The sequence below is a fragment of the Mobula birostris genome, chromosome 5, assembly GCF_030028105.1.
Source record: "Mobula birostris isolate sMobBir1 chromosome 5, sMobBir1.hap1, whole genome shotgun sequence".
In the NCBI taxonomy this organism is placed as follows: Eukaryota; Metazoa; Chordata; class Chondrichthyes; order Myliobatiformes; family Myliobatidae; genus Mobula; species Mobula birostris.
This window is the reverse complement of record NC_092374.1, coordinates 31,510,165-31,537,585: the sequence shown is the minus strand read 5'-3', so window position 1 is coordinate 31,537,585 and position 27,421 is coordinate 31,510,165. Positions and strand designations below refer to the sequence as shown.

The following is a 27,421-nucleotide window of genomic DNA, read 5'->3' as shown; positions in this document are numbered from 1 at the left end:
ACAAGGCAGTTCTCAGGACTGAGAAGGATGAGTTGGTTGAATGGTGTCACATCAACAACCTCACACTCAAAGTTAGCAAAACCAAGTAATCGAATGCAGATTTTAGGAAAGGGAAGCCAGGAGAACACACACCAGTCCTTACTGAGTGATCAGTGGTGGAAAGGATCATTCCTGGGTGTCATCATCTCAGGGGCCCAACACACTGATGCATTCATGAAGGCATGCTAGTTCTACTTCAGTTAGAAGCTTGGGTAGATAGGTCTGTCACCGAAATTTCTGCAGAGGTACGGAGCAGAACATTCTGACTCATTGCATCACAACCTCGTATAAAATCTCTATGGCACAAGATTGCAAGAGGCTTCAGAGGGTTGTAGATTCAGCCAGGTCATCCCTCCCTACCAGCTTCAACAGCCAGTACCTCAAGAAGGCAGCATCTATCTTTAAAGACCCCTACCCAAAGATGTTAATACCATTGGGAAGGAGTTACAGGAATCAAAAGCCCTACAATCAACATTTGAACAGCTTCCTCCTCTCCTCAATCAAATTTCCGAGCAGTCTAAGAACCCACGGGGACTACTTCATTATTCGTCTTTTGCTCCATTTTGTAACATATCATAAATGTTATCTCTTGCACTGTACTATTTCCACAAAGCAACAATTTTGATGACACATGTCATTGATAGTAAACATGATTCTGAATCTAAAATGAGAAAAATCAAATCAAGCCAAAATCGTGAAGGATGAAGTCTTGTATTGGGATCACACACTTTCAAAGCAGGCTTCATGAAGACACATCAATGATAAAGACAACATGACAAAAGGTTCAAGTTAGACAACTGCACACAGAAATACATTAATGCCACCAAACTGAAACTTGCCACGCTGGTTCGTGTTGCTGTTTACCCTTCAAGTCAAGTCAATAACTCCAATCTGATAAAAGGTCAGGCAGAGACACAATATTTAAAGGAGTTCTGGCATTCACCGCATTATACTATAAAACAGGATTGCTTTTAGTTCCCTAAATCTCAAGCAAATTTTAGTTCCATCTTTCCTACAATTTGGCACTAGCTCAGGCAATCATACAGAATATCAATACAGGGGTATGGATGGTGAGGGTGTGAAGGGGAGGGGTGATAAGTGCACAAGAAAGTGGGGTGGTGAGAGCACATGGGAGTGGTGGTGGTAGAGAGATACAGAATGGGGAACCCAGGACAAATATTGGGTTGTATCTGAGCTTAACCACAGCACTTACTACGTATATACACTGAACAAAGTAACTGGAACATTGCTACTTCCTACTGCTGAATAGAGACGTCAAGCCAGACAGACTTGGGACTGGTTGTGACCTTCCCATCTATACCATCAGTTTTTAAGCTGTCAGTCAGTTAGTTTTGCAAAACCTGTCACTATGTCAACAATACCAAGTTTATGCACAAGATTACAATACGACAATGTGAACCTACTCTGATGCTGGAGGGCAGGTCTGAAGGCTTTCAGAGATGTCACTATATCTAACTATTAACTTGCAATAATTTGAGGCAGATCCAGTAGATGGTATCTAAAAGCTGCAGTTGTGTGTAAAGAAAATGAAATCTGCTAAATGTACCTCCTCCATCCCCCCAACCGCTAACAATCCAGGTGATGCCAGACTGTGATTATGTGTGAAGGTTATACTTTTCTTAAGGTCATTGTAAGAAATTTTTACTTCAGCTGAGGAAATATTCAAACATTTGTCAATATTTTTCTTAAATTGCTCACCAGATTGATTCCTGGTATGGCCATCTGCCTCATGAGAGATTAAACAGATTGACGCAGACAGAGCTGACACAGGGGTCATGTTTCTAGTCGCTGGGGCATCTAAAGGCTGGGTGGGGGGGGAGGGGGGGAGAAACAATTATAATACAAAGATCAACCACACAAGGACAGAGAGAAGCAGAGCTTTCTTCAACTAGAGATCAGCAAGTCTCAAATTCTTTACTTGAGAGGTGCGGAGGGTCAGTTGTTGAGTATATTCGAGAGAGTAGATTAAGGGGTATCAGGTTAGTACAAGACAAAGCTGCTGATGCAAGGACGTTAACTTTGAAATACGTGGAGAAAAAAAATGAGGACAAAGAAAGAGTCCTTCTGCTTTGCTTTGTTACTGACATTCCTCTCAATCACTCCAATCCAAGATATACTTCTGTGGTGAGAACCAGCAGCTGAACTACAGGTCTCAGAACACAAAACCAGTTTTACCTTTCACCTTTCAAAGGGGTACGGAAAGCCTGCATCTGTGCGGATATGGTGCATTTACTTTCACAGAATAAACAGGAGATAGAGCACAACATTCAGGTCAGCGTATAGGGATAAATACAAAGACAATTCTTAACAATCAATAAGCATACAAGGCAACCCAACCCCCACCCTCACGTCACAGATGCACAGGTAATGAAAATTCACCCCAGTGAATTCATAGATCACTAGAGAACAATTTGAAATATGGAACAAAATTTACTCTTACAGAATTTATGTCACGATGAATAAATAAACACAATACACAAGAAAGCAGCAAACTTTTGTCAGTTTTTACTTATAGTCACTCGATGCTGTGGGGTACAAGATCTATATATATCCTCACTACATCGATTGGGTTGGTGGTCAGAGCTGAGCCTTTCTTTTGACACTGACTCCCCAGTCCAAGGACATGTGAACAGATGTCTCAGAGTGTGCTGCTGCAAAGCTTTTCATCTGTCAAGTATTTTCTCTAATATGCTGCATTGTGGGGAATCACAATAGTCATGGCAGGCTTGTTAAAGTATTCGCTCGGTTTTTATTCCACTTCGTCAAGGCGCTTTAATCCAATACTTCCCTAAAAGCCTCCCATGAAGTCTGACGTTTGAATCCCATCTCTTACCCACACTTTGTAAATCCACGAGTCTGGCACATCTGAGGAAGTGCCTCGCAATTGAAGAGTGCAACAGTGCGCTGCACTCCGAAACACCTGCTTACATGTCCTTGGAACTGGGAATGGAGTGGCAAAGGAAAGATTCAGCTGTGACTACCAAACCAATGGACCCAGTGATGTTGCATCCAAATATTCTGCTTCAAAGTTTTGAGTTAAAGGTAAAAATTGTCAAAATCCTTTGCTTCTATCCTATGTGTCTTATTCATTACCCCATCCCCCAGTTTTAAATTGACCTCAGCTAACTGTAAAAATTGATAAAAATCCTCTGGTTCTTTCCCTTGAACCTTGTTCATTTCCCCCATCCCCCCAGTGTAATATTGACCTCAGCTAAAGGTAAAAATTGATAAACTCTTTGCTTCTTTCCCATGAGCCTTGTTCACCTCCTCCAGCCCCCAGTGTAATGCTGACCTCAGCTATTAAGGAACAAACGTGGGTCACTTTGTCATCACAGATAAATGATTTCATATGTGAGAAACATCCTAGACGTACGCAAGTGTTCTTATTACACACAAGTCAAATCACAGAAAATGTTGATCTGCGTGATCTTCTCGGAATGCAGCTCCTGTACACGTTTGCAGCCAGGGATGGGTCAGCTCTGACAGTCACATCTCTGTGTCAGATGCAATGAATAATGTTGATACGAATGTCATCTTCCATTTAATGATTTTAATGCGGAACTAATTTCACCATCAGCACGTGAAAATAAGCAACTCTGACCAACTCAAAAGGACAACGGTAGAACTGAGAGCTTAAGGCAAGGTGTACAGTTCAGCAGAAGATTACATGTGCTTGGCTTTACTTGTGCATCACCAAAATATTCTGTTGCAGCTGCATGGGTGTTCCTATCTCTCAATTACCTACTTGTATTTAACCACTGAACAACTCTGGAATAAAAGAAAGTTAGAATCATTATTTGTGGCTACCAGAATGTCATAAAAGTCACACATGGTTCATTAGTGTCTTTCAGACAAGGAAGTCTGCCATCTTAACTTGCTCTAGCATTTCTGCAACTCCAGGTCAACACCGATGAGGTTGACTTCTTGACCCTTTAAGATGACCCAATAAACTAGTTTGTATTAGTAATAAAAGTAAAACCATGAAAAAAAATCAACTTTACAGGCAACACCCACAAACAATAGACGAATACTTTAAAAAAAACAAAGGAAATAATAGTAGGTACAGTATACCAAATGCATTGAGTATTTAACGTAGTTGTGTGTACAGTACCAGGTTGGTATAATAGAGAATAAGTTTAATAAAACCAACCAATCAGATTAGTCATTCATTTAACACAGTGCCCAATTACTTCCCCTTTTCCTTTAGACTTTAAATGAAAGCCTGGCAAGATATAAAACAGGCAGACAATTTGATTCAGTCAGCTTCCTACTGGGGGGACTAGCTGACTCTTTCACCCTGTAGTCATAAGACATTATCTCCAACAAAAACAGTTTGGTGTTTAGTCAGAACATTAGACAGTACAGAAGGAGGAAAAAGACAAGACACCAGAGGTGCAGAAGCAATTTTATACAGAACAAGTTGCAGAAGTGGAGAGGCAATTTTATACAGAACAAGTCACAAGTAGAAACAAGACTTATGGAAACTGTCCTGGTATAACAAAAAGAACAATAGTGAGGAATGCATTTTTGGACTTCATGAAACAATGGAGAAAAAGGACCATTTGACATTAGTAAAAACTGCACGCCTTTGCTCAGTGCACATACAAATATCATCTTCAATCGAGATTTCCTTGGCAGGTCAAAACAGTATCATCCCCTTACCTCCAAAAGTGAAAAGCATGTAGTGGACTACATGGACTGCATGGACTTGTGGGTGTTGGGCTCAAGCTTCTTGGTGTCAGGCTGAAAGTTAAAACGTCACATCTAATCAGAAAACTGGCTGCTCTTTATATCATGCCACGGCGATAGATGGAGAACACAAAAAGTTGCAGTATTTCACATTGTTAAAAATGTATTACACCAGCTGGGGAATGCATTGTAAAGCACAGCAGATGGACTAAGCTTAGAATGATGACCACCTCAGCACTTCCTGCAGTGAAATCTTAACAGTTATGCACATGTGAGTCTTCTAAAGCGTCAGGCTGACTATGTCTATATCCAGTATGCTATTTTTCCCAAACTGTTGCTAAAGGGTATCTGTGTAAACAGCAGCAAACCTCCAGATATGGACTGCTCCATATCAAGATTTAAAATCGAAACTCTACCAAGTCAAGCTGTATAGATCTCTTAGAAAACTCCTTATTACCAATCAAGCCGAAAACACTTGTAAATTCATGGGATGCTATACCCTGGAAGAATTTGGCATGCTCATTTTCATCCTTCTAAGTGAACTCACTCACTAAAATGTGGTAATCAGAGATATAGCAGATAAAATGAATAAAAATAGAAACTGGCCATGGTTAAGGTGAATGGCAGGATACACTTGAAGGGATTAATGTCTTACCCCATACCTACAGACAGTCACCTCTCTAGCCATGTCACATCTGGGCACCCCCCATAGGGGAGACCCTGACCAATGATATGACCATCTCAGACCATTTCTTCACCTCAACTATTACTATACCAAACCTCTCACTTCTACCAGCTCTGCTAAAGTAAATAAATCTCCCTCAGATCTTTTACTAACACACTTTACACCAACAAGATGTCTTAGTTATAGTTAATCTTACTAATTATGAATTTGTCTGTTTAAAAGTTCCCTTTCGAGATTGTTCCTCGATAAAGGTTCCATACCTTAGGCCTGTTAGGTCCCTAGGGCTTCAGACCTGGTGGAAACAGGCTGGTGGCTAGTCAGGTGATTCACTGTTAGTGCCATCATCATTTCCTCCTCAGTTAAACCCTCCTATCATTCCAGGACGAGGGAGGCAAGAACATCCAAACCTCAAGCACACACTCTGCAATATTAATCATTGCTATTGCCCGTTCTAATATCCATCCCTTTTCCATTTTCACTTTTCCCTATCTGCCAAGACTCCAAAATCTCTTTCCTCTCAGGGTGGGGAATATGACATGATATCCCCACCACCTTAGCCTAACTCTTTGCCAGCAACCTCTGCTTGTCATCTACATTTCCTCCAGCTCCCTTCCCCAATTTGAAACTTCTCTCAACTTCCAACATGCCCATTCCACAGAAGTGCACTATTCAACTCCATTCCACTTATGATCTTTAAAGGTATTCTTAAACAGGCACATTTTCAACAAAACTTTCAGTACCCTCTCCTAACACAGTATTGATTCTGACCATTTAGTTATGTCATTGTCTTCTTCTCCACCCCCTTCCACTCCCCAATTCTCAGCAATTTAAGGAAAAAGTTATACACAGTTGATCTCAACATGAGTATAAATAAACATTGTTGTTTAGTTACCCTGTCATCAACCTCAATTGTGGAAGGTTGCAAAATGTAGACAAAATGGTGGGGAAACTCAGAATATCAGTAAGAAGGGAATTAACTTCAGCTAAATCAGATGATGTATCAATCCCATTCACTAGCACTACGAAAATCAGTACTAAATAGTCATCTTCCTAGGGGCTTAAAACCATCACTAAAATGCAATAAGTACAATTAATACACACCAAATCAGAGAAAGAAAAAGATACGTAGAGCAATTAGTAGCACATTAAAAAGTTAATCATTTTCACAACAGAAAAATTAATCATTGTGAATTACAACCCATGAAAATTTATTCCGAATGTTATTTAACACAACACAAACAAGAAAACGTTCTCAGAGAAAGTTAGTGGCTGCTGCAACTGGTGTATGCGGTACTCAGAACTCTAATTTTAATCAGGAGCATATGATAATAGGTTACTGTTTCAGATGGAAACATTTTCCATTCAGTAGGTGCTAAGAGGCTTAACCTTTTTTTTTAAAAATTCTCATGTCTTGTCTATTTTTCCAGCTACAATTTAATTGGCAGATTGAATCCCATGGTAAAAGGATTGTCCTATGCAGGAATGAGTGGCACAGAATAATCCTCAAAATGAAGTAAGTTCTTCAAGGACTTGGTGGTATCGATCTTGAATCGGCAATTTTTCCTGCTTCCCTCAAACCAGGGAACACATGTCAGAATTAGGGTTCGGAGATTCACAGTAGTAAATGTCTTAACTTTTGGCACCTTCTCCCTCGAGGCCCATACCTTTGCAGTTAAGAGACTTTTCAAAACTGAGAAACAGAACTTTGGCCGGTAATGGCATCCTCCGTTTCTCAGAAGGCATATTTGAAGTAAAAAGCTCAATCATGCACCCAAAGACCTACTCAAGCTCATAATTCTCACAAAACTAAATTACATTTATTTCAACTTTTAGGATATGCTTAAGCAATTTAAACAGTGCAAAACATGCAAAGGAGACATAATGGGACACAGCAATATGATGCAGTGGTGTTAGTTCATTTGCATAATTTCACACTGGTTTTGTGTTTTAACTTGTACTGGCATGGGTAAGGGCTCAGGTGAAGGTGGGACACTCCTTGAAAGAAGTCGTCGGTTTGAATAAGATCATGCCTTTTTAATTCAAACTATCAGTAGTGAATAGAATTTATTACAACACCCTAAAACATCAATGGGTATTAACAACCAAAAATGACAAATTTTTGATTTTTTTTTAAATATATGCTCTTTTTCCAGATTTCCTGATACATTTCCCTAGTTAATCAGAATTGTGCATTCTAGATAACAGAAGTTTGAGTTTTAACTGTGTATCATCCAATTCACTTCTGGATTACAATAACTAAAGAATAAACTAGCCATTTTAAAACTTAATAACAACATCTGTAATATTGTATCTCAAGGAAATTTTCGGATACAAACAAAAAATTATTCCCAGTCATCTGGGGCTCTTGTACTCATTAAAAGTTATACTTAGCATTTTCTTTCTTCTTTGCTAATGCAATGGTGGAATGACAGATAGGCTGCATGGCCCAATTCTACACTTATGTCTTAGATTATGAGAACACTCAGTCCTCTTTTATTGTCATTTAGAAATGCATACATGCATTAAGAAATGATACAATGATACAATGTCTTACAGCCTTCTTATTAGCTAAAGGTTAAGGAAGTATTGAACCCACTATTTACTTTAGATTGGCCAGAAGGATGCTGCTAATTGGAAGAGCACAGCAAAATTATTATGGGTTAATCCAACAATATTCCAGACATAGGGATTGTAAATCTACTGATTAAGATTAAATTAAACATAATGAATTGTAAATGTCTGTGTTCCTTATTTAAGAAAGTTTCAGTTCAAACTAAAGTGAAGCAGGTGTTCACTATTGCTTTGAATACTGAAAAATGGAAGTGATCAGAACTAACTCAACGTTATTTTTCTTTTCATGAATCACAATTGGACACTTGCAGCATCAACAGAAGATAAACGGTGGTGGGTCTGGGAAAAGTGTCCAGTGGCCAGAAAAATCGACACAAAGCAGAATGGACCAACTAATTCAAAATCTGGAAATCTTAGTTAACTAACCTGCAGCATGGGCAGATAGGCAACATGCTGATATGCGGGAAATTAGTTTCATATATAGTCATTTAATGTAATCTAAACATATGCACTGTATCAGATGAAATTTCATATGTTATGGATTGCCTTCGTATCGTGTGCTGCAAATGAACTGGTTAAGTGTTGGAGGGGGGGAATGGATACATTAACTTATCCTGAGCAAGATACTGAAAGCATTAAAATAAGAACTTAATCAGTGAGTAAGGGTGCTAATAAATTGCACAGTTTGGCACTTTAAAATACTTGAATTATGTACTTTAATTTAATAATGCTATTCTTTTATCAGATCCTGATGAGATAGGTTTCCCAGTCATGGGAAATGGGGTCACCCAACCCACCTTGACCCATTTTCCATCTTAAAGAAGGTAGGCCACATTCCTACCAGCTCAATCTCCAGGTGTCTCTTTTCTCCCCGACTGGAAAATTCATTAAACTTGAGAATTAAATCTGGGTTCCACTAGAAACATCTAACTTTTTGTAAATTGAAAGGAATATGGTCTGCTTTTAAAATACCAGAAGTGGAAAATGAGCCAGGATGCTAATCAGACAGTTCTGTTGACACTGTGCTTTGGTGGACTGGTATGCTGCATCATCAGAGAGTTACAGGATGCTTCTCCCCCACGTGGCGAGTTCCCATTTTAACCAGGCTAACTAGGGCAACTCTTCCCCCAGGGGACAGAAAGAAAATCAGTCCAAGAGTACATCAACCCACAGTCACCTTCGAGACTTTGTGGCTCATGCTTTCACAGTTAACCTGGCACTAATCTGGAATAAAGTTGTCTTCCCCAACTCCCCACCCTCCTTACAAATTTTGGTTGTAGAGTACTGTGGGAGGAATAAAACGGGGCTGAAGATGTTAAATAATTTTGAAAGCAAATATTTTTTAAAAATGCAAATTGTGCATTTTCAACTTGGTTTTTCAACTTGAAATGATCTGCATTATGAAGATTAGGCACTTAATTATGCATATATTTGTGGCAATGACAATTGCTGTCATATTTTAATATTTAGCCTTAAATGAGTAAAGTACAGATATTTTAATGTTACTCTATGCCAGATTCTCCTGTCTCTTAATTTCTCAATCTGCTTTTCATCAGCAATACTCAGTTGCTTGCCATAGTCCGAGGGACTGGGAGTGATTTGAGTGACATTGCTTTCTGAATTAGCAAATAACTGCAGGGTCTATTTGATCATGGAATGAAGATACGCTAATTTACCATGTGCCAGCAAGATTTATTTTGCACCCCCAACAAGGTTTCTTTCCCTTTTAACACTGAAGTGCTGATAATGCGACTGCCTGTCATACAAGTCTGCAGAGCAGTGGCGTAAAGCAGATACAGTAATTATTCATAGCTACAGTGTCTATAAACCAGGTCTTCTTCATCCTCAAGAGTAAAATAAAGCAACTGCTAGCACACAGCCACAGAAATATCAAACCCAGAATCATTCCAAATCATTTATTAAACAGAAATACTTACTCCAAGGTCAGCCCTGGAATTCGGAGTCTTTCCCGTTGGGCTTTCATGGCTGCTGTTTGTTACCACACTGTATTGTAACCATTACAAAATCACTGCCAGCATCCTGGTGCTGACAGGGAGCCAAAATGAACCTCTCTAAAAGGAACAGACTAAATCCCTCTTGGGGAGGGGGGACTAGTTTTGGGTTCTTCCACCATCAGGAGTCACGACAGAGAGAGAAAAAAAATCAGCTGACCACATCACACCAAATACAAATCATTAGGACTGAAAATGATTCAGCCAAAGAAAATTAAATTAGAAGATCCACTATTGTGTTACACAGTGACATCATTTGCTTCATCTTCTGTGTATTAATAATAGACGTGTCACAAATACCAGTCCTTCCATACACAAACACCATGCACTTCAACCAACCACATTAAAAATCCACTCCATTTCCACACAGTTTCAAAATATACCAAGGTGAACACTTGTTACGCGCTTCTAGAATACCTTCTTTTACGTGGCAAACTATTCAATATACAGGATTAAGCACATACGTTATCTAATTAAAACAAGCTTTGTGATCTTACAGGCTTTTCCAAACTAAATTTAACTGACTGCCCGGAGCAAGGAACAGGCTCACAGGCTGATGCCGCAATTACATAGCACAAATGGATGAAATATTATTTATCAAACAGATTCTTAATGTCAGCCGAGTTTTTGATATTCTTAGATTAACAAGTTAATCATCCAACACACTATCAATCACCAATCGACTTTATTTGACATATATACTTATATTTATTAGGAATTTGCTGTGGTGCATTGGCACGACATGGAACAAAAATACTATGTTCAACAATTATAAAGAATAAAGAATTGTTTTAAATAAGTTAGAGGTTTAAGTACAGATATGGAATAAAATATGTACAAATACGTAAATACCAGCATGTATTTACAATACAAACAGTATTATAAAATAATGATTTAAAGTGCAGGGCTGTAACTGAGGTAACAGATAAAGGGTGAGGGGCAGTGGTAGGGAAAGGGTGTGGTTTAACCAGAATGATTGATCAGATTAACATACGGGGGAAGAAACTTATAAGATTGTATGAAGTTTTTGTTACTCAATAACAGCTACTCAGATCATTTTTGATTATTCAAATAATCTTAGGGGTTCACTGTTCTGTGCATAAGCTTTTAAAAATAAAGAAACTGGGGTATAACCAATTCTATCCCGCATTGGTACAGCTCTGAAATCTCTGAATTTTAAAATACTGAAAATTGTTTAGTTGTGCTGCCAAAATATCCAGAATATATCTAAGCCAAGCCAAGATCTAAATTTTTCACACACAACAGTCTCCGGAGTATCGAAGTTCAAAGTACATTTATTATTAAAGTACGTATACATCATACAACCTTGAGATTCGTCTCTTAATAGGCAGCCACGAAACAAAGAAGCCCAAAAGAATCCTTTAAAAAAAAGACCAAACACCCAATGTGCAAAGAAAAATAATAATGCAAACAATAAACCCATGCAAATAGTGTTCTGAACTGAAGTTCATAAACATTCTGCCCACAGATCCTTAGTTCAGCACAGAATGAAGCAGCGAGCTGAACCAGCCTGTCCCTCTGCTTGGGCATCGATGACCTGAGCTTCTAAATCTGGCCCGGCACCCAAATAGTGCCATCCAAACATCGGGTTCAATCACTTTGATGTGCTCTGGGGCCTGGATCCCACTGCCTTGATGCGGCCTGTACCTGACCTTTCCGGTACGGCCTAGCACTGAAATCATGTCCAAACTGGGGTTCAGTCGCATCAGTACATTCTGAAGCTTGGACCCCGCCATCTTAATTTGGCCCAGTGCTTAAATCGTCAAAACATTGGGTTTCGTCGCTTCGGTACACTCTGAGGACTGGACCCTATCGCCTCAATTCGACCTTTCCAATTCAGCCCGGCGCTTAAATCGATCTAATCTCAGGTCTTCCTTGCTCTCAGTTATGGGCGCACACCCTCATCCCTGTTCTGCCACATTGAATTGCCTCCAAGTCCAAAGGGAAGTTACAGGCTATTGTTTGCGATGGTCATTTACCAGAAAAAGAGTGATGAACAAAGTACTTAGTTATTTTCCTTGCTTCATTGCCAGTAGTCGCTGAGATTCAGCAGAGGCACCTTAAACTGGATATTGCAGAGTTTGCAAAGAATGGTCTTTAAAACAAAAAAAAAGACATCCATTGAGTAGTAGTTCTGTGGACAGAAATACCTGGTGAATGAGAGAGGTCAGAGGAGAATGGCCAGACTGGTTCAAGCTGGCAAGAAAGAGACAGCAATTCAAATAACCATGAAATACAAAAGTTGTGTGCAGAAGAGCATTTCAGAGTGCACACGTCAAACCTTGAAGTGGACGGGCTACAGTAGCAGAAGACCACGAACATAGTGGTCTCTTTATTAGGTACAGGAGGTATCTAATCAAGTGGCCTCTGAGAGGTACTCTATGTGCCTCATTATCAAGGCATTTATTTAAGATTGCCATCAATTTGCCTTCGTAAAACATGAATTCAGTGGGGAAACAATGTTGTCTGCTACGTTAATACACTAAAAACTGGTGGCATTGTAGGCTAATCAAAACCAGATCAGTAATCCACAGCAAACAAAAGAAAATCTGCAGATGCTGGAAATCCAAGCAACACACTCAAAATGCTGAAGGAAATCAGCAGGCCAGGCAGCACCTATGGAAAAAGAGTAAACAGTCGACGCTGAAGGACTGCTGAAGGGTCTCGGCCTGAAATGTCGACTGTACTCTTTTCCGCAGATGCTGCCTGACCTGCTGAGTTCCTCCAGCATTTTGAGTGGGTTGGTTGGTAGTAATTCACAGGTCTGGTGTAACAAAGTTCAAATCCCATTGCAACACTTTTTAATCATGTAAGTAACTTGAAAATGTTTTCTGAAAAACCTCAATCGTATGTTCAGGAAGCAAAACTGAGATAAGTCTCTAATGACCTTCAGAAAAGAGATTTTGCTGTCCTCGACTGCATGGGTTCATCTGTAACTCTGAAGCCACCGGCTTAATTGACTCTTAACTGCCCTCTGACATGGTCTAGTGAGTGCCAGGGATGGCCAGCATAGCTTCGAGTTACTGTCAAACAACACTCAAATGGACCAATCCACAAATGCTGTGCATCCTGAGATGAAACCACAGGAATGCGCCATTTCAGCCAAAGCTACGATTAATGTTGTTTTCATGGTGGGCAGCAATGGATAGAAAATACAGATTGCACTGCTGAGAAGGGCACAAAGAAGTTGCTGTAGTCAAAATAGTACTCAAGGGATGGAGGAACTGGTTGGAGAGGACTGAAGGGGTATAATTGCAGAGGCCTAGTCAATCATCCCAACATCCTCAGCCTAATGAGAATTGTTTTAAAGAAAACAAATCTACCTTAGATATTATTACAAGTTGCCTCATAAATTTAGTTAACTTGTGTATACAAGAACATGTCAAAGTGTCTCTGGAGTCTTAATGTCTACATTTACTAGAAGAAATGCACCAATCTCAAAACCTGAAGCTTTAAAATGGGCAACACTATTTTAGCTGCTAGTCTATTCTTATATTGGCAAAGTCAAGATTCAATTTCAAATTTCTTTCTTTCATTTAAGTTACCTCATCTTCTATGTCCCATAATTAAGTACACTTGCAAAGAGCATTGTCACAAGAAAGTAGCATCCATCATCAAGGATGACTCTACTGCACAGAGTCTTGTCATCTTCAGAAGTTTTCGGATGACTCTGCCATAGTTGGATGCATCAGCAAGGGAGATGAGGCCGAGTACAGGGCTACGGTAGGAAACTTTGTCACATGGTGTGAGCAGAATTATCTGCAGCTTAATGTGAAAAAGACTAAGGAGCTGGTGGTAGACCTGAGGAGAGCTAAGGTACCGGTGACCCCTGTTTTCATCCAGGGGGTCAGTGTGGACGTGGTGGAGGATTACAAATACCTGGGGATACGAATTAACAATAAACTGGACTGGTCTAAGAACACTGAGGCTGTCTACAAGAAGGGTCAGAGCCATCTCTATTTCCTGAGGAGACTGAGGTCCTTTAACATCTGCCGGACGATGCTGAGGATGTTCTACGAGTCTGTGGTGGCCAGTGCTATCATGTTTGCTGTTGTGTGCTGGGGCAGCAGGCTGAGGGTAGCAGACACCAACAGAATCAACAAACTCATTCGTAAGGCCGGTGATGTTGTGGGGATGGAACTGGACTCTCTGACGGTGGTGTCTGAAAAGAGGATGCCGTCTAAATTGCATGCCATCTTGGTCAATGTCTCCCATCCACTACATAATGTACTGGGTGGGCACAGGACTACATTCAGCCAGAGACTCATTCCTCCAAGATGCAGCATAGAGCGTCATAGGAAGTCATTCCTGCCTGTGGCCATCAAACTTTACAACTCCTCCCTTGGAGGGTCAGACACCCTGTGTCGATAGGCTGATCCTGGACTTATTTCATAATTTACTGGCATAATTTACATATTACTATTTATGGTTCTATTACTATTTATTATTTATGGTGCAACTGTAATGAAAACTAATTCCCCCCGGGATTAATAAAGTATGACTATGACTATGGATCCCCACCATCCAGGACATGATCTCTTCTCACTACTATCATTGGTAAGAGGTACAGGAGCCTTGGGGCTCACACCACTAGGTTCAAGAACGGTTATGACCCTTCAAACATCATGTTCCTGAACCACTGTCGATAACTTCTAAATGAGATTCATCAGGCTAATTCCTAAGATGACAGGCTTGTCTAATCTTGAGTGTTTAAACAATTTGCATCTGTATTCTTTGGAGTTTAGAAGAATGAGGGATGATCTACTGACCCATGGAGACATCACAGAGTAGATGATGAAATTCATGAACAAAGGAACTTACTGTAGTTATCAGCAGCCAATCATTTAAAACGGGTGTGTAGAAATTTTATTTTGCAGAGTGTGATGAATCTCTGGAATCCTCTACCCTGGATGACTGCGGAGGCTAGATCTTTAGAGGTTGAGGACAGCATGATCGTATTAGATAGTAAGGCAGATTGAAGGGGCTAGGTGGCTTCCTTCTGATCTCATTTTCTTTTGTTCTTGTATTCCAGTTCGCATCAGAACTGTGAACGTTTACAAATCAAAAGGAAGAACTTCAGGTACATCAGAATCTGAATTACTAACACCAGCATGTGCAGTGAAATTTGTCTTTGCGGCAGCAGTAATTGAATTAAATAATAGAGAAAAAAGATTAATTACCATAAAAATATATACATACATAATACACACACACACACACACATATCTATATAATTAAATTAAATAAGTAGTACAAAAATAGAAAAAAGATGCGGTGAGGTAGCGTTCATGGGTTCAATGTCCATTCAGAAATCAGATGGCAGGGGGGAAGAAGCTGCTCTCTGAATCAGTGAGTGTGTGCCTTCAGGCTTCTGCACCTCTTTCCTGATGGTGGCAATGAGAACAAAGCATGTCGTGGGTGATGGGGGCCCTTAATGATGGATGCCGCCTCTTTGAGACCGTGCTCATTGAAGATGTCCTGTATACATCAGAGGCGCGGTAAATCTGATAGTGCAGAGTCAACTGAAGCAGAAAAATCAACCGAGCACATTATCCGGTGTAGCAAAGGCCACTTGACCCAGCTGAAAACTCATGTCATTGCAGTTCAGTATGCTGCAATTGGCAGGCTGCGTTGGCTGGGTAAATGCTTTATTTGAGAGGTTTCATGGACGATTTGGGGGTGTGTGATTAGCAGTAATTCTTAATAAACTGTGTTCAAATTATAAGATTTATCTTTTCAGTTGTAACATATTTGTATACCTGGAACAGAACCTATGATGCAGTTTTTGTAGAAATGTATGGAACTCTCTAGACGGACATATTTAAAAAGAAAATGAAAGCTTCTTAAATTAATTATTAGGTTGTGAATACAAGGCAAAGTTGTACATGAATTATAAAAACAAACTAACTGTCTCTAGTACAAAAACAAGAATGCTCCTTATGTCCTATTTAACTAATACAGCATGTTCACCACATAAACCAAGCTGCCCCAGTTATGATGCCATCTGTCAAAGGCTTGCTACAAGCAGCTTCAGAGACTTAAAACCAAAACAGTTGGGGGGTGGGCAGGGGAAAGTGGAAGGGGAGAAACAATCACCGTTCAAATTCTCTCTATGGAGTATACATTTCAGACACTGGTTCAGCACATGGAAAGACTTGGGCCCTGAAAATTAAATACTGCAGATGCTGCAAATCTGAAACAAAAACAGACAAAGCTGGAAACACTCAACATGTACCAGATGAAAAGAGGTGACAAATAGAGGGAACCAGAAGAAATTTTCAAAAGGAGAAACTTCAAGATTCAGAACAAAATGGGAAGCAGTGACAGTACCCTGGCTACCTTACACACCTCACCGTCAGTAAACAGTCACATTGCAGTGGCCATGAAAAAGTTACTTGAAAGTCAACAAACTGATGTGTAATAGCTTGAAATAGAAATCATATATTTGTAATAAACTGGTGGCCATACAGTACTTAATAGTATTCAAAAAAAATCAACTGCAGTTGTAGATATCGTTTTATCTCATTCTCTAGTTTCCCTTCTCATTTGCTAGTTTGGAAATAAATCACAGTCCTATAATGAAAACGCAGGCAAGTGATTTGCAAATCATCAAAGTGATGATGTGCTAAAGTGTCATGATAAATTCTTCTAGTTCTGACATCTCTACTTCTCCAACTTAAGTTGCTTAAAGCACTCTAAAACTGAAGTGACTATAAACCGTTCCAGAGATGGGCAATTGCAGGCATCAATCAGGTGTTCCTAGTGTGACGAGAATACACATAAATTAAGATGTTTGCTGGTCTGGGCTAGCATCAGTGGCATCAGCAGTTGGTCTGCCACCTGTCCTCAGGGGAGGGAGAGATAAGGAACAATGAAGCAGCATTTGGAGGTGTTAATGAAGGAGCCATCAGTCTGGGTATTGTCAAGATCGGCTCTCCCTTTGAACCCTGAACTGTTTGAAGTGATGGACAGGCGATCTGGAGATGTGTAATGAAGGGACGGGAGAGAGAGCTGTCTAGAGCGGCTCCCCCTTTGAACCCTGAACTGTTTGAAGTGATGGACAGGCGATACCCCAGCAGGGGGATAAAAAGGGACAGGTTCGCTAAGGCAGGACACACACGACACCCGAGGTAACGAGACCCTGGAAGCGGTGCGCCTCTCACAAGTCGGTGGGAAGTACCGGGCCATAAACGCACAGGGTGGAAAGGTACGATCAGCGGGAACCCGGTGTGTGTCCACCCTCGCTTGGGTGCCGGGTTCACTGCAGAGGATCGACCGCATCTGGAAGAGGGGTCACAGTCGGTCACCTCAGGTGACATCACAAAGGACTCGCCCGAAAGCTGCTTGTGAGCAATATCGCAGGTCTGTGAGTGGAAGCTGTTTTGGAATGATCATTCGTTCTCGTTCTCTCTCTCCTTCCCCCCACATTGTCCATCGCCATGGCAACGATTACTGCGAACTGAACTAAATTGAACTGGACTTTGTGTCACTTTGAAATTGGTCATTTACCCCTAGACAACGATAGAGCTTGATTGATCCTGTTATCTTAATTCTGTGCACATGTGTGTTTATCATTGCTGAACTGCTGCATTTATTATCCTTTCGATTACTGTGTTGCTTGTTTCTTTAATAAAACTTTCTTAGTTCTAGTAATCCAGACTCCAACTGAGTGATCCATTTCTGCTGGTTTGGCAACCCAGTTACGGGGTACGTAACACTAGAATTCCCAAAGGCTGGAAAACACCTGATCAGTGGGCTCTAAGATTGCATGCATCTGGACAAAGCAAAAGAAACATAGCATAGAAAGAACCAATCCCTGAAAAAGGCTAAATCACTTCTGGCTTTTATGCAGTGCATTTATTAACCAAGACATCAAACGGACAATTGTAAAATTCCACAAACTACAAACTTACACCAATTGCATCAATAAATAATTTATGCACTGCACGTTCCTCAGACACTGTTGTGTGACGATTATTTCCACCTTGTGCAAATCTTTGCCCACTCAATCATAATAAATGGAAGCAATAATGATACCGATAAATAGATAGCATCCATTAGAAAGTGCTCCCTGCAAATGTGATTATAAATTTGAAAGAAACTTTAATCATCAACATATTATCAAGTCACAGTAACACATACACAGCAGCATAGTAACCTGCACATTTGACTTTTTTTTAGACTGAATGTGGTTGATAACATGCTGCAAAATATTAAAAGGTACTTCAGGGGACAATACTTCACAAGTGAGATAATTGTTGCACACAAAATTAGGATGAGTAAGGCAGCTTGCAGTAAGATGATGCCACTGTGCAAGATCGCTATCATCATTCCAGTGGCATATTAGTGATTTGAAATCCACATACTGGAGGCATCAGAGACTTGTACTTAAACTTGTGTAAGAGCAGATAGAAAACTGGATGACATTACTGAGCAACCTCCTTCACCTTGCTGCAGTAAGGAAGCCACCAATTTAACTTCTCAAAGTATAATCTTTAACTGCTATTCAAGCAAAAAGAAAATGCTGGAAACACTCAGAAGGTCAAACTGACAGAATTTTACTTTCAGATTAAGGACCTTTCGTCATATGAAGTGCTATTGTTGTTTCACTCTCCAGAAATGCTGCCCAGATTTCAGTGTTTTTATTTCAGGTTTCGAACGTTCTGCAGCATTTTATTTGTAACCTTTAATCAGCACCTTCTAATGGCAATATTTTCTTTGAAATCTGTTTTTTTTTAAATACAGACAGACAATTCTGTTCTAACAAAACATAAAGTGTCTAGTTCCTTTCAATCCAATCATAATGCACAAGGAACTGAAAACTCAGGTGCCCAAGTTTACATCCTAACAAACATTGATTGCCAAGCTTCACTGCCTACAATTTTATTCAATTTTCAGGGTGTGGGTGTCACTGACAAGGCCAGCTTTTATTTCCCATCTCAAAACAGTTTTGAGAAAGTGCTACAAGTCAGGTTCACTCCCAAATCTGCTGCTGGTGAAGGAGTTTCAGTATTTACACCCAGTAAACACGAAGAAATAAATGAGAATCAAGTATATTAGGTCCGACATATGTTGTGAAATGTGTTGTTTTGTAACAGCAAGACAATAAGTTCAAAGTTCAAAACTACTTTGACTTTTAAAATGACTATATGTTGCAAAATTAAGTAAATAGTGCAAAATTATTTATCAATAATGAGGTAGTGTTCCTGGATCATTCAGAAATGTCATGACAGAGGCAAGCTGTGCATAAAACACTGGGTGTTGGTCTTCAGGCTCGAGTACCTTTGTCCCAGTGGTAGTCCCAGGTGGTGATGGATTGTCAATTTACTTCCAAATCAGGATGTTGCATGAAAATGTGCCTGCCAAATTTTCATTGGTAAAGGTTAAGGATCTCAGAAGGAGGCACTCTCTCTGAGGTTTTTAAAAACATTGATGATTTAATTTCTATGTCCTCCCAAATTGTTTCAGAGCAAACAAACTGTGGAGTGAATCAGTCTTTTCTTATATGCTTAGGACGCAGTCAAAGAAGAGAAAGAAAATACTGTTTATATCAAGGATATTTCAAAATAACAAGTTCATAGTAGAATAGGATACAACATTTGGATAGTGCTTGGGAAAGATTTGGGGATATGAGCCAAATGCAGACAAATGGAACTAGTTTGGTTAGACAACTTGGTGAGCATGGATGAGTTGGGCTGAAGGGCCTGTTTTCCCAGTAGTGTAGCTCTATGACACAATGTCTTCAAATAGCCGGACAGTACAATTTCCGATATGCATGTTAGACATATTACAGTTACTCACTGCTCTCACCATGATAACCATAGATCAATCCCTGGCATTCTACTCCTCTTCACCTGTCAGCTCACCATTCAAAGACCAGAAATTAGTTTTGATATATACGCACCACCTCAAAAACACTGCTCTTAAACTCTCCATTCTGCTTACACCCAAAAGTGAAATCAAGCTATATGTTCCCAGTAAGGGCTACTTTCAATTAAAACAATAGAAGAACCAGAAATATCCTCCATATCGCTAACAATTTAGACACCATTTCCATTCCATTTCTCCTCTGTGTGTTCATGAGTATTAAATGTGTTTGTCTCGCAATGCTGCAGCTTGCCAAGGCTTCCTTGATATAACCTTCACTTTCCAGAGAGACAAAGGCAGCAGGTGCATGGGGACATACAGTAGCTTCTTACATGTTCTTCTGCCACTCATTCATCATCCAAACTTGGAAACACACTCCCATTCCTTAATCACAGCTCTCACAATCCGAGACAACATTAACGTGGGAATATCTTCACCAAAGCAGCAGTGGTTCGAAAAGGAGAGTCACTACCATCTACAGAGTTGTGATGATTGGATAGTAAACGCTGACTTTGAAACAGCACACACATCCAGAAAATTAATAAGAAAAAAAATAAGTTTGGTATTTATGGTGAAGAGTCTGAACTCTACATAAATCAAAAGTCATTGATCTTTGATACAAATACATTCATAATGTTAGATAAGTTGTTCTGATGAAGAAACATTCACCTTTTAAACCAGTCAGAAAATAACCACATTCTGGAGGAATTGACATGATGGACCAGAGACCAATAATGACAGGTACAAACATTCTGAGAATGGAATGGAATTACAATTCGTAACATTTAGTACCAGAAATGCCAAACAAAATTAAATATCTAATGCACCAAAACTGCTATTGTAATGTAAACCATTCATCAAACCCCTTTTTATAATACAAATGCAAAACTGCAAAAAAAAGCAAACCATTTCATTAGTTTGTATATTACAAAATAATTTGCAACATTTTACAGAACTGTGTGACTTACTATAAATGCAACATTAATACAAGTTATCAGTGCCGGTGAAAAATATGAATAATATTTTAATAACAGCAATATGTGACTGAAAGACTTTTCCCCATTTAGTTGTGCTTCAAATCCACTTTAGCTAAGCAGCAGTTTACATAGTCAATTTACAGTAGATCAGCTTTGTAGGTGGAAGCACCACATGTGGCTTTGAAGCAGACAACTGGTGTCCTGGGCAAGAAGACTGATCAGCTGAGGACTGGTAACTGAAAACTTAAGAGTCTGCTCCGCCATTCAATCATGGGCCGATCCAGTTCTTCCAGTCATCCCCACTCCCCTGCCTTCTCCCCATACCCTTTGATTCCCTGGCTAATCAAGAACCTATCTATCTCTGCCTTAAATACACCCAATGACTTGGCATCCACAGCCGCTCGTGGCAACAAATTCCCCAGATTTGCCATCCTCTGACTAAAGCATTTTCTCTGCATTTCTGTTCTGAATGGACGTCCTTCAACCCTGAAGTCGTGCCCTCTTGTCCTAGACTCCTCTACCATGGGAAATAACTTTGCCATATCTAATCTGTTCAGGCCTTTTAACATTCGGAATGTTTCTATGAGATTCCCCCTCATTCTCCTGAACTCCAGGGAATACAGCCCAAGAGCTGCCAGACATTCCTCATATGGTAACCCTTTCATTTCTGGAATCATTCTCACGAATCTTCTCTGAACCCTCTCCAATGTTATTATATCCTTTCTAAAATAGGGATCCCAAAACTGCACACAATACTCCAACTGTGGTCTCACAAGTGCCTTATAGAGCCTCAACATCACATCCCTGCTCTTATATTCTATACCTCTAGAAATGAATGCCAACATTGCATTTGAATTCTTCACCACCAACTCAACCTGGAGGTTAACCTTTAGGGTATCCTGCACAAGGACTCCCAAGTCCCTTTGCATCTCTGCATTTTGAATTCTCTCCCTATCTAAATATTAGTCTGCCCATTTATTTCTTCCACCAAAGTGCATGACCAGAGAGACTTTCCAACATTGTATTTCATTTGCCACTTCTTTGCCCATTCCCCTAAACTATCTAAGTCTCTCTGCAGGCTCTCTTTCCTCAACACTAACCACTCCTCCACCTATCTTTGTACCATCGGCAAATTTAGTCACAAATCCATTAATCCCATAGTCCAAATCATTGACATATATCGTAAAAAGCAGTGGTCCCAACACTGACCCCTGTGGAACTCCAGAATAGGATCCCTTTATTCCTGAGGACAAATTGGATTGCACATAATTAGGCACAAAGTAAGATTCATTAAAAATAAATTAGGTTTAAATGCAGCAGCCATTGTGTGAGTGGGCATCTTGTGAGTCATTCAAATACGTAGAGCAATCATATCATGTTACAGCACGCCCTTCACAACTTGCTCCACCCTCAAGCAATTTCTCTCAGACATTTGAATGCCCCCTTTGTGGCACCAACAAGGCAGCAGTTTCTCCAACCTGAAAAGGTGGGCAGCAAGCTTCTCTTTTTCCTCTTTGAACGTGTGCCTAAACTTCTTCATAAGATCAACTGAACTTTCAATCGTGTCAAAAGCATCTTCCAGAGCTTGCATGTGCTTAGCTGCTGTGGCTAATGGGTTTTCTGCCTTTAGGAAACTCACTATACAGCCGCTGGACCCTTTAAAATCTCTACCAGTGTCTGTCTTTTCATATCATCTGAGCACTGCCACTCATTCAGTAACTGAGATGTCTGCTTAACCCAAGCCTCATATTCTTCTTCCCCATCGGGTGTGAGCTTCACTCCAGAGAATATTCTCAGTCTGTAACTCTGGCAGTTATCAACCAGTGATGTAATAGACAAAAGCAGCTCAGAACTTCAATCAATAGCAGAAGGACTTATTTACATCAGACAACTCCTTTCCCTCACTTCAATGTGTCTTTACAATCTTCACCCTCAGCTACATTCCCCCCTTCCCTAAAGATATGAACTGGTCTCTCCAGGTGTCCCTATCCTATCGGGCAGTGCAACTTCAGTCACGTCACTGGTAGTCTGGATTAACACGACATCCATACCAGGTCAAGACACTGTTCAGTCAGTGCAACTTTCCCCAATACGTTTACACAACTCAGCTCTCCAAGTAGCAGTTCGTTGGGAAATCAGACATCCACCCTGCTCAGAACACAAACATTACCATAAGACATAGGAGCAGAATTAGGCCACCTGGCCCATCAAGTCTGCTCCACCATTCAACTATGGCTGATCCTTTTTTCCCTCCTCCTCAACCCCAGTTCCCGGCCTTCTCACTGTAACCTTTGATGCCATATCCAATCAAGAACCTATCAATTTCTGCCTTAAATACACTCAACAACCTGGCCTCCACAGCTGCATGAGGTAACAAATTCCACAAATTCATCACCCTTTGGCTAAAGAAATTTCTCTGCATCTCTGTTTTGAAAGGGAACCCCTCTATCCTGAGGCTGTGCCCACTTGTCCTAGATTCTAACACCATGGGAAACATCCTTTCCACATCTGCTCTGCCTAGGCCTTTCAACATTCGAAAGGCTTCAATGAGGACCCCCTCATTCTTCTGAATTCTAGAGAGTACAGACCCAAGGCCATCCAACGTTCCTCGTATGATAACCCTTTCCTTCCTGGAATCATCCTTGTGAACTCCTCTGGACCCTCTCCAATGCCAGCACATCTTTTCTAAGATGAGGGGCCCAAAACTGTTCACAATACTCAAGGTGAGGCCTCACCAGAGCCTTACAAAGCTTCAGCATCACATCCTCGCTCTTGTATTCCAGACCTCTTAAAATGAATGTTAACATAGCATTTGCCTTCCTCATCACCAACTCAACCTGCAAGTTAACCTTCGAGGTGTTCTGCACAAGAACTCCCAAATCCCTTTCCAACTCAGATTTTTGGATTTTCTCCCCATTTAGAAAATAGTCCATACATGTATTTCTACTACTAAAGTGCATGACCATGCATTTTCCAACATTGAATTTCATGCCACTTTCTTGCCCATTCTCCTAATCTAAGTCCTTCTGTATCCTACCTGTTTCCTTAACGCTACCTGCCCCTCCACCAATCTTTATATCATCCACAAACTTGCCAACAAACCCATCCATTCCATCATCTAAATCATTTATATACAGCATAAAAAGAGTGGTGCCAACAGCAACCCCTGCAGAACACCACTTGACACCGGCAGCCAACTAGAAAAGGATCTTTTTATTCCCACTCGCTGCCTCCTACCAATCAGCCAGTGCTCTAACCATGTTAGTAACCTTCCTGTAATACCATGGGCTCTTAACTTGGTAAGCAGCCTCATGTCTGGCACCTTCTGGAAGTCCAAATATACAACGTCCACTGCATCCCCTTTACCTATCCTACTTGTAAATCTTCTCAAAGAATTCCAACAGGTTCGTCAGGCAGGATTTTCCCTGAAGGAAATCATGCTGACTTTGTACTATCTTGTCCTCTGTCAGCAAGCATTCCTTCACCTCATCCTTAACAATTGACTCTAACATCTTCCCAATCATTGAGGTCAGGCTAACTGGTCTATAATTTCCTTTCTGCTGCCTTTCTCCTTTCTTAAAGACTGGAGTGACATTTGCAACTTTCCAGTCCTCTGGCACCATGCCAGAGTCCAATGATTTTTGGAAGATCATTACTAATGCCACCACAATCTCTAACACCTCTTTCAGGACCCTAGGGTGCAGTTTATCTGGTCCGGGTGACATGTCCCTTTAGGTCTTTCAGCTTTTTGAGCACCTTCTCTCTTGTAATAGTAACTGCACCCACTTCTCTTCCTTTACACACAGCAACATCAGGCATACTGTTAATGTCTTCCACGGTGAAGACTGATGCAAAATACTCATCTAGTTCATCAACCATCTTCTTGTCCCCGTTATTATTTTTCCTGCCTCATTTTCCAGTGGTCCTATATTCCCTCTCATTTCTCTTTTCTTTTTAACATACTTGAAAAAAGTTTTACTATCCACATTGATATTATTTGCTAGCTTGCTTTCATATTTCATCCTTTCCCTTCTAATGATTTTTAATTGCTCTCTGCAGGTTTTTAAACACTGCCCAATCCTCTATTTTCCCACTAATTTTGCTTTGTTGTATGCCCTTTCTTTTGCTTTTACCATAGATTTGACTTCCCTTGTCAGCCATGGTTGGACTATTTTACCATTTGAGTACTTCTTCCTTTTTGGAATACACATGTTCTGTACCTTCCTCATTTTTCCCCAGAAACACACGCCATTGCTGCTCTGCTGACATCCCTGCCAGCAGCTTCTTCCAGTTTACCTTGGCCAACTCCTGTCTCATAGCTCTGTAATTTTCCTTACTCCATTGAAATTCTGCTACATCACACTTTTCATATCGCACAAGACCTTAATCCCCGCAGCATGCATAATAAAGTACCTTAATTACAGCGCACCTCACCTTCCCCAAACAGTAGTTTAAACATACAAATAAACCACTTAATCAATCTTTTTTCAACATTCACTCAGCATCCGATCCCGGTCAAGCCCCCACAAATGCAACCCTCTCACCAGGCTCAAATACAAACTTGGTTCATTAGCAAACTCTGCAAACAGCCACATGACTCAGTAGTGAGAAGGCCACATTTCATAAGCAATACATGTCTGGGGTCAGTATGATTTGGAGTTCAACCAAAGTAGGAAAGTTAGTTTGTTCTGGGGAGGAACGTTATTGTAGTGAATGCTGTGTAAATACTGCCCTATGCAAAGATATCAGCCAGAAAAATAACGGATCGCAGACAGGCATAAAATTAAAAAGGAAATATATTTATCAATATTTCAACTTTAACGAACAGTTAACAGAAAAAGAAAAGGAAAATAAAAGGGTTCATTACAGTTAAACCAGTCCAATGTGCACATAAATGCTGGAATTCATTTCTGTAGTCGTCAGGCAGGCATATTGCTTTAGTCACGTGTTGTACCCACGCTCTGTGTGAAAGACACCAGCCACAGCTTGAACTTCCCTCGAAGACCATCTCCAATAAACTGGCTAACTCAGAAGCATTGGCACTTTATCCTCAGAACCATTCGTCTGCACAAAGCACTTCTTACAACGGGGTCTCTCCCTCAAGCAACATTCTGTGGCATCTTCCCTTGAGCCCTGCTCTGCAGCTCCCACCAAAAGACCCCAAACCAGACTACTCTCCTTCAGAAATCTGAACCCACCCAGCCCAGTCTCTCGAATCTTCCATCACATCCCCTGGGCACCAAGTTTCAACATGAACCAAGACAACTCCGGCTGGCTGACACAACATTCCTAAGTTGGACAACATGGCTCCTCATCTTTAACCAAAGCCAAAACACTCTTACCAACAGGACACAAGGCTTTTGCAGAAAACTGCTAAAATAAAACTACCTCACAGCATAGCAGAAGAAATCTTAACCATGGCATACACAGTAAATCCAAGAAACATAGCAGAATCAATGAAATACCAAATCCAACAGGATGGACAGACAAACTGTACAAATGAGCAAATGACAAACTGTACAGATACAAAAATTTTAAAAACAGTAATTAAGCAATAAATATTGCGAACATGAGATGAAGAGGCTTTGAAAAAGAGTCCATTGGTTGTGGGAACAGTTCAGCGATGGGGTGAGTGAAGATATCCCCTCTGGTTCAACAGCCTGATGGTTGAGAGGTAATAACTATCCCTGATGCTGCTTTCCTGTGACAGTGCTTCAATGTGCTCAGTGGTAGAGAGTGCTTTATCCATGATGGACTGGGCTGCATCCACTACATTTTGTAAACTTTTCCATTCAAGGGCATCTGTATTTCCATAGCAGGACATGAAGCAACCAGTCAATATACCCTCCACACACATCTATAGGAGTTTCTCAAAGTTTTAGATGTCATGCCAAATCTTTGCTAACTTCCGAGGATGTAAAGGCACTGTTGTGCTTTCTTCATAATGGCATTTATGTGCTGGAGCCAGGACAGATCCTTTGAAATGATAACATCAACGAATATAAAATTGCTGACCCTCTCCACACTGATTCCCCCAATGAGGACTAGCTTATGGACCTCCAGTTTCCTTCTCCTGAAGTCAGTGGTCAGTTCCGTGGTTCTGCTGACATTGAGAGAGGTTCTTGTTTTGGCACCACTCAGTTAAATTTCCAATCTCCCTGTTATAAGCAGATTCATCACCAGCCTTGATTTGGCCAATGACAGTGGTGCCTTCAGCAAACTTAACATTGGAGCTGTGCTTAGCCTCACAGTCATAATTATAAAGCAAGCACAGCAATGGGCTAAGCACACAGTCTTCTGGTACTCCCGTGCTGAGGGGGATCATGGAGGAGATGTTGTTGCCAATTGAAACTGACTGGGATCTGCAAGTGAGGAAATCGAGCGTCCAGTTGCACAAGGTGGTATTGAGGGCTAGGTCCTGGAGATGACTGATTAGTTTTGAGAAGATGATAGTATTGAATGCCAAGCTGTAGTCGATGAAGAGCATCCTGATGTATGCATTTTGCTGTCAAGATATTCCAAGTTTGAGCGAAGAGCCA

At 40.5% G+C, this 27,421-nt stretch overlaps 1 protein-coding gene across 11 annotated transcripts in view; it reads right to left on the bottom strand.

The window, feature by feature from the left end:
- LOC140197598 (microtubule-associated serine/threonine-protein kinase 4-like) overlaps positions 1-27,421 on the bottom strand; it is a 437,605-nt gene that overhangs the window by 174,788 nt on the left and 235,396 nt on the right. For 6 of the 11 annotated variants that reach the window (XM_072257798.1, XM_072257805.1, XM_072257800.1 and 3 more), the window contains one exon: positions 4,723-4,803. The exons of the other annotated variants lie outside the window; for them this stretch is intronic. In XM_072257798.1, coding sequence (XP_072113899.1) covers positions 4,723-4,803 — 81 coding nt within the window. The remainder of the gene's footprint in view (positions 1-4,722; positions 4,804-27,421) is intronic. 11 annotated transcript variants of the gene reach the window in all.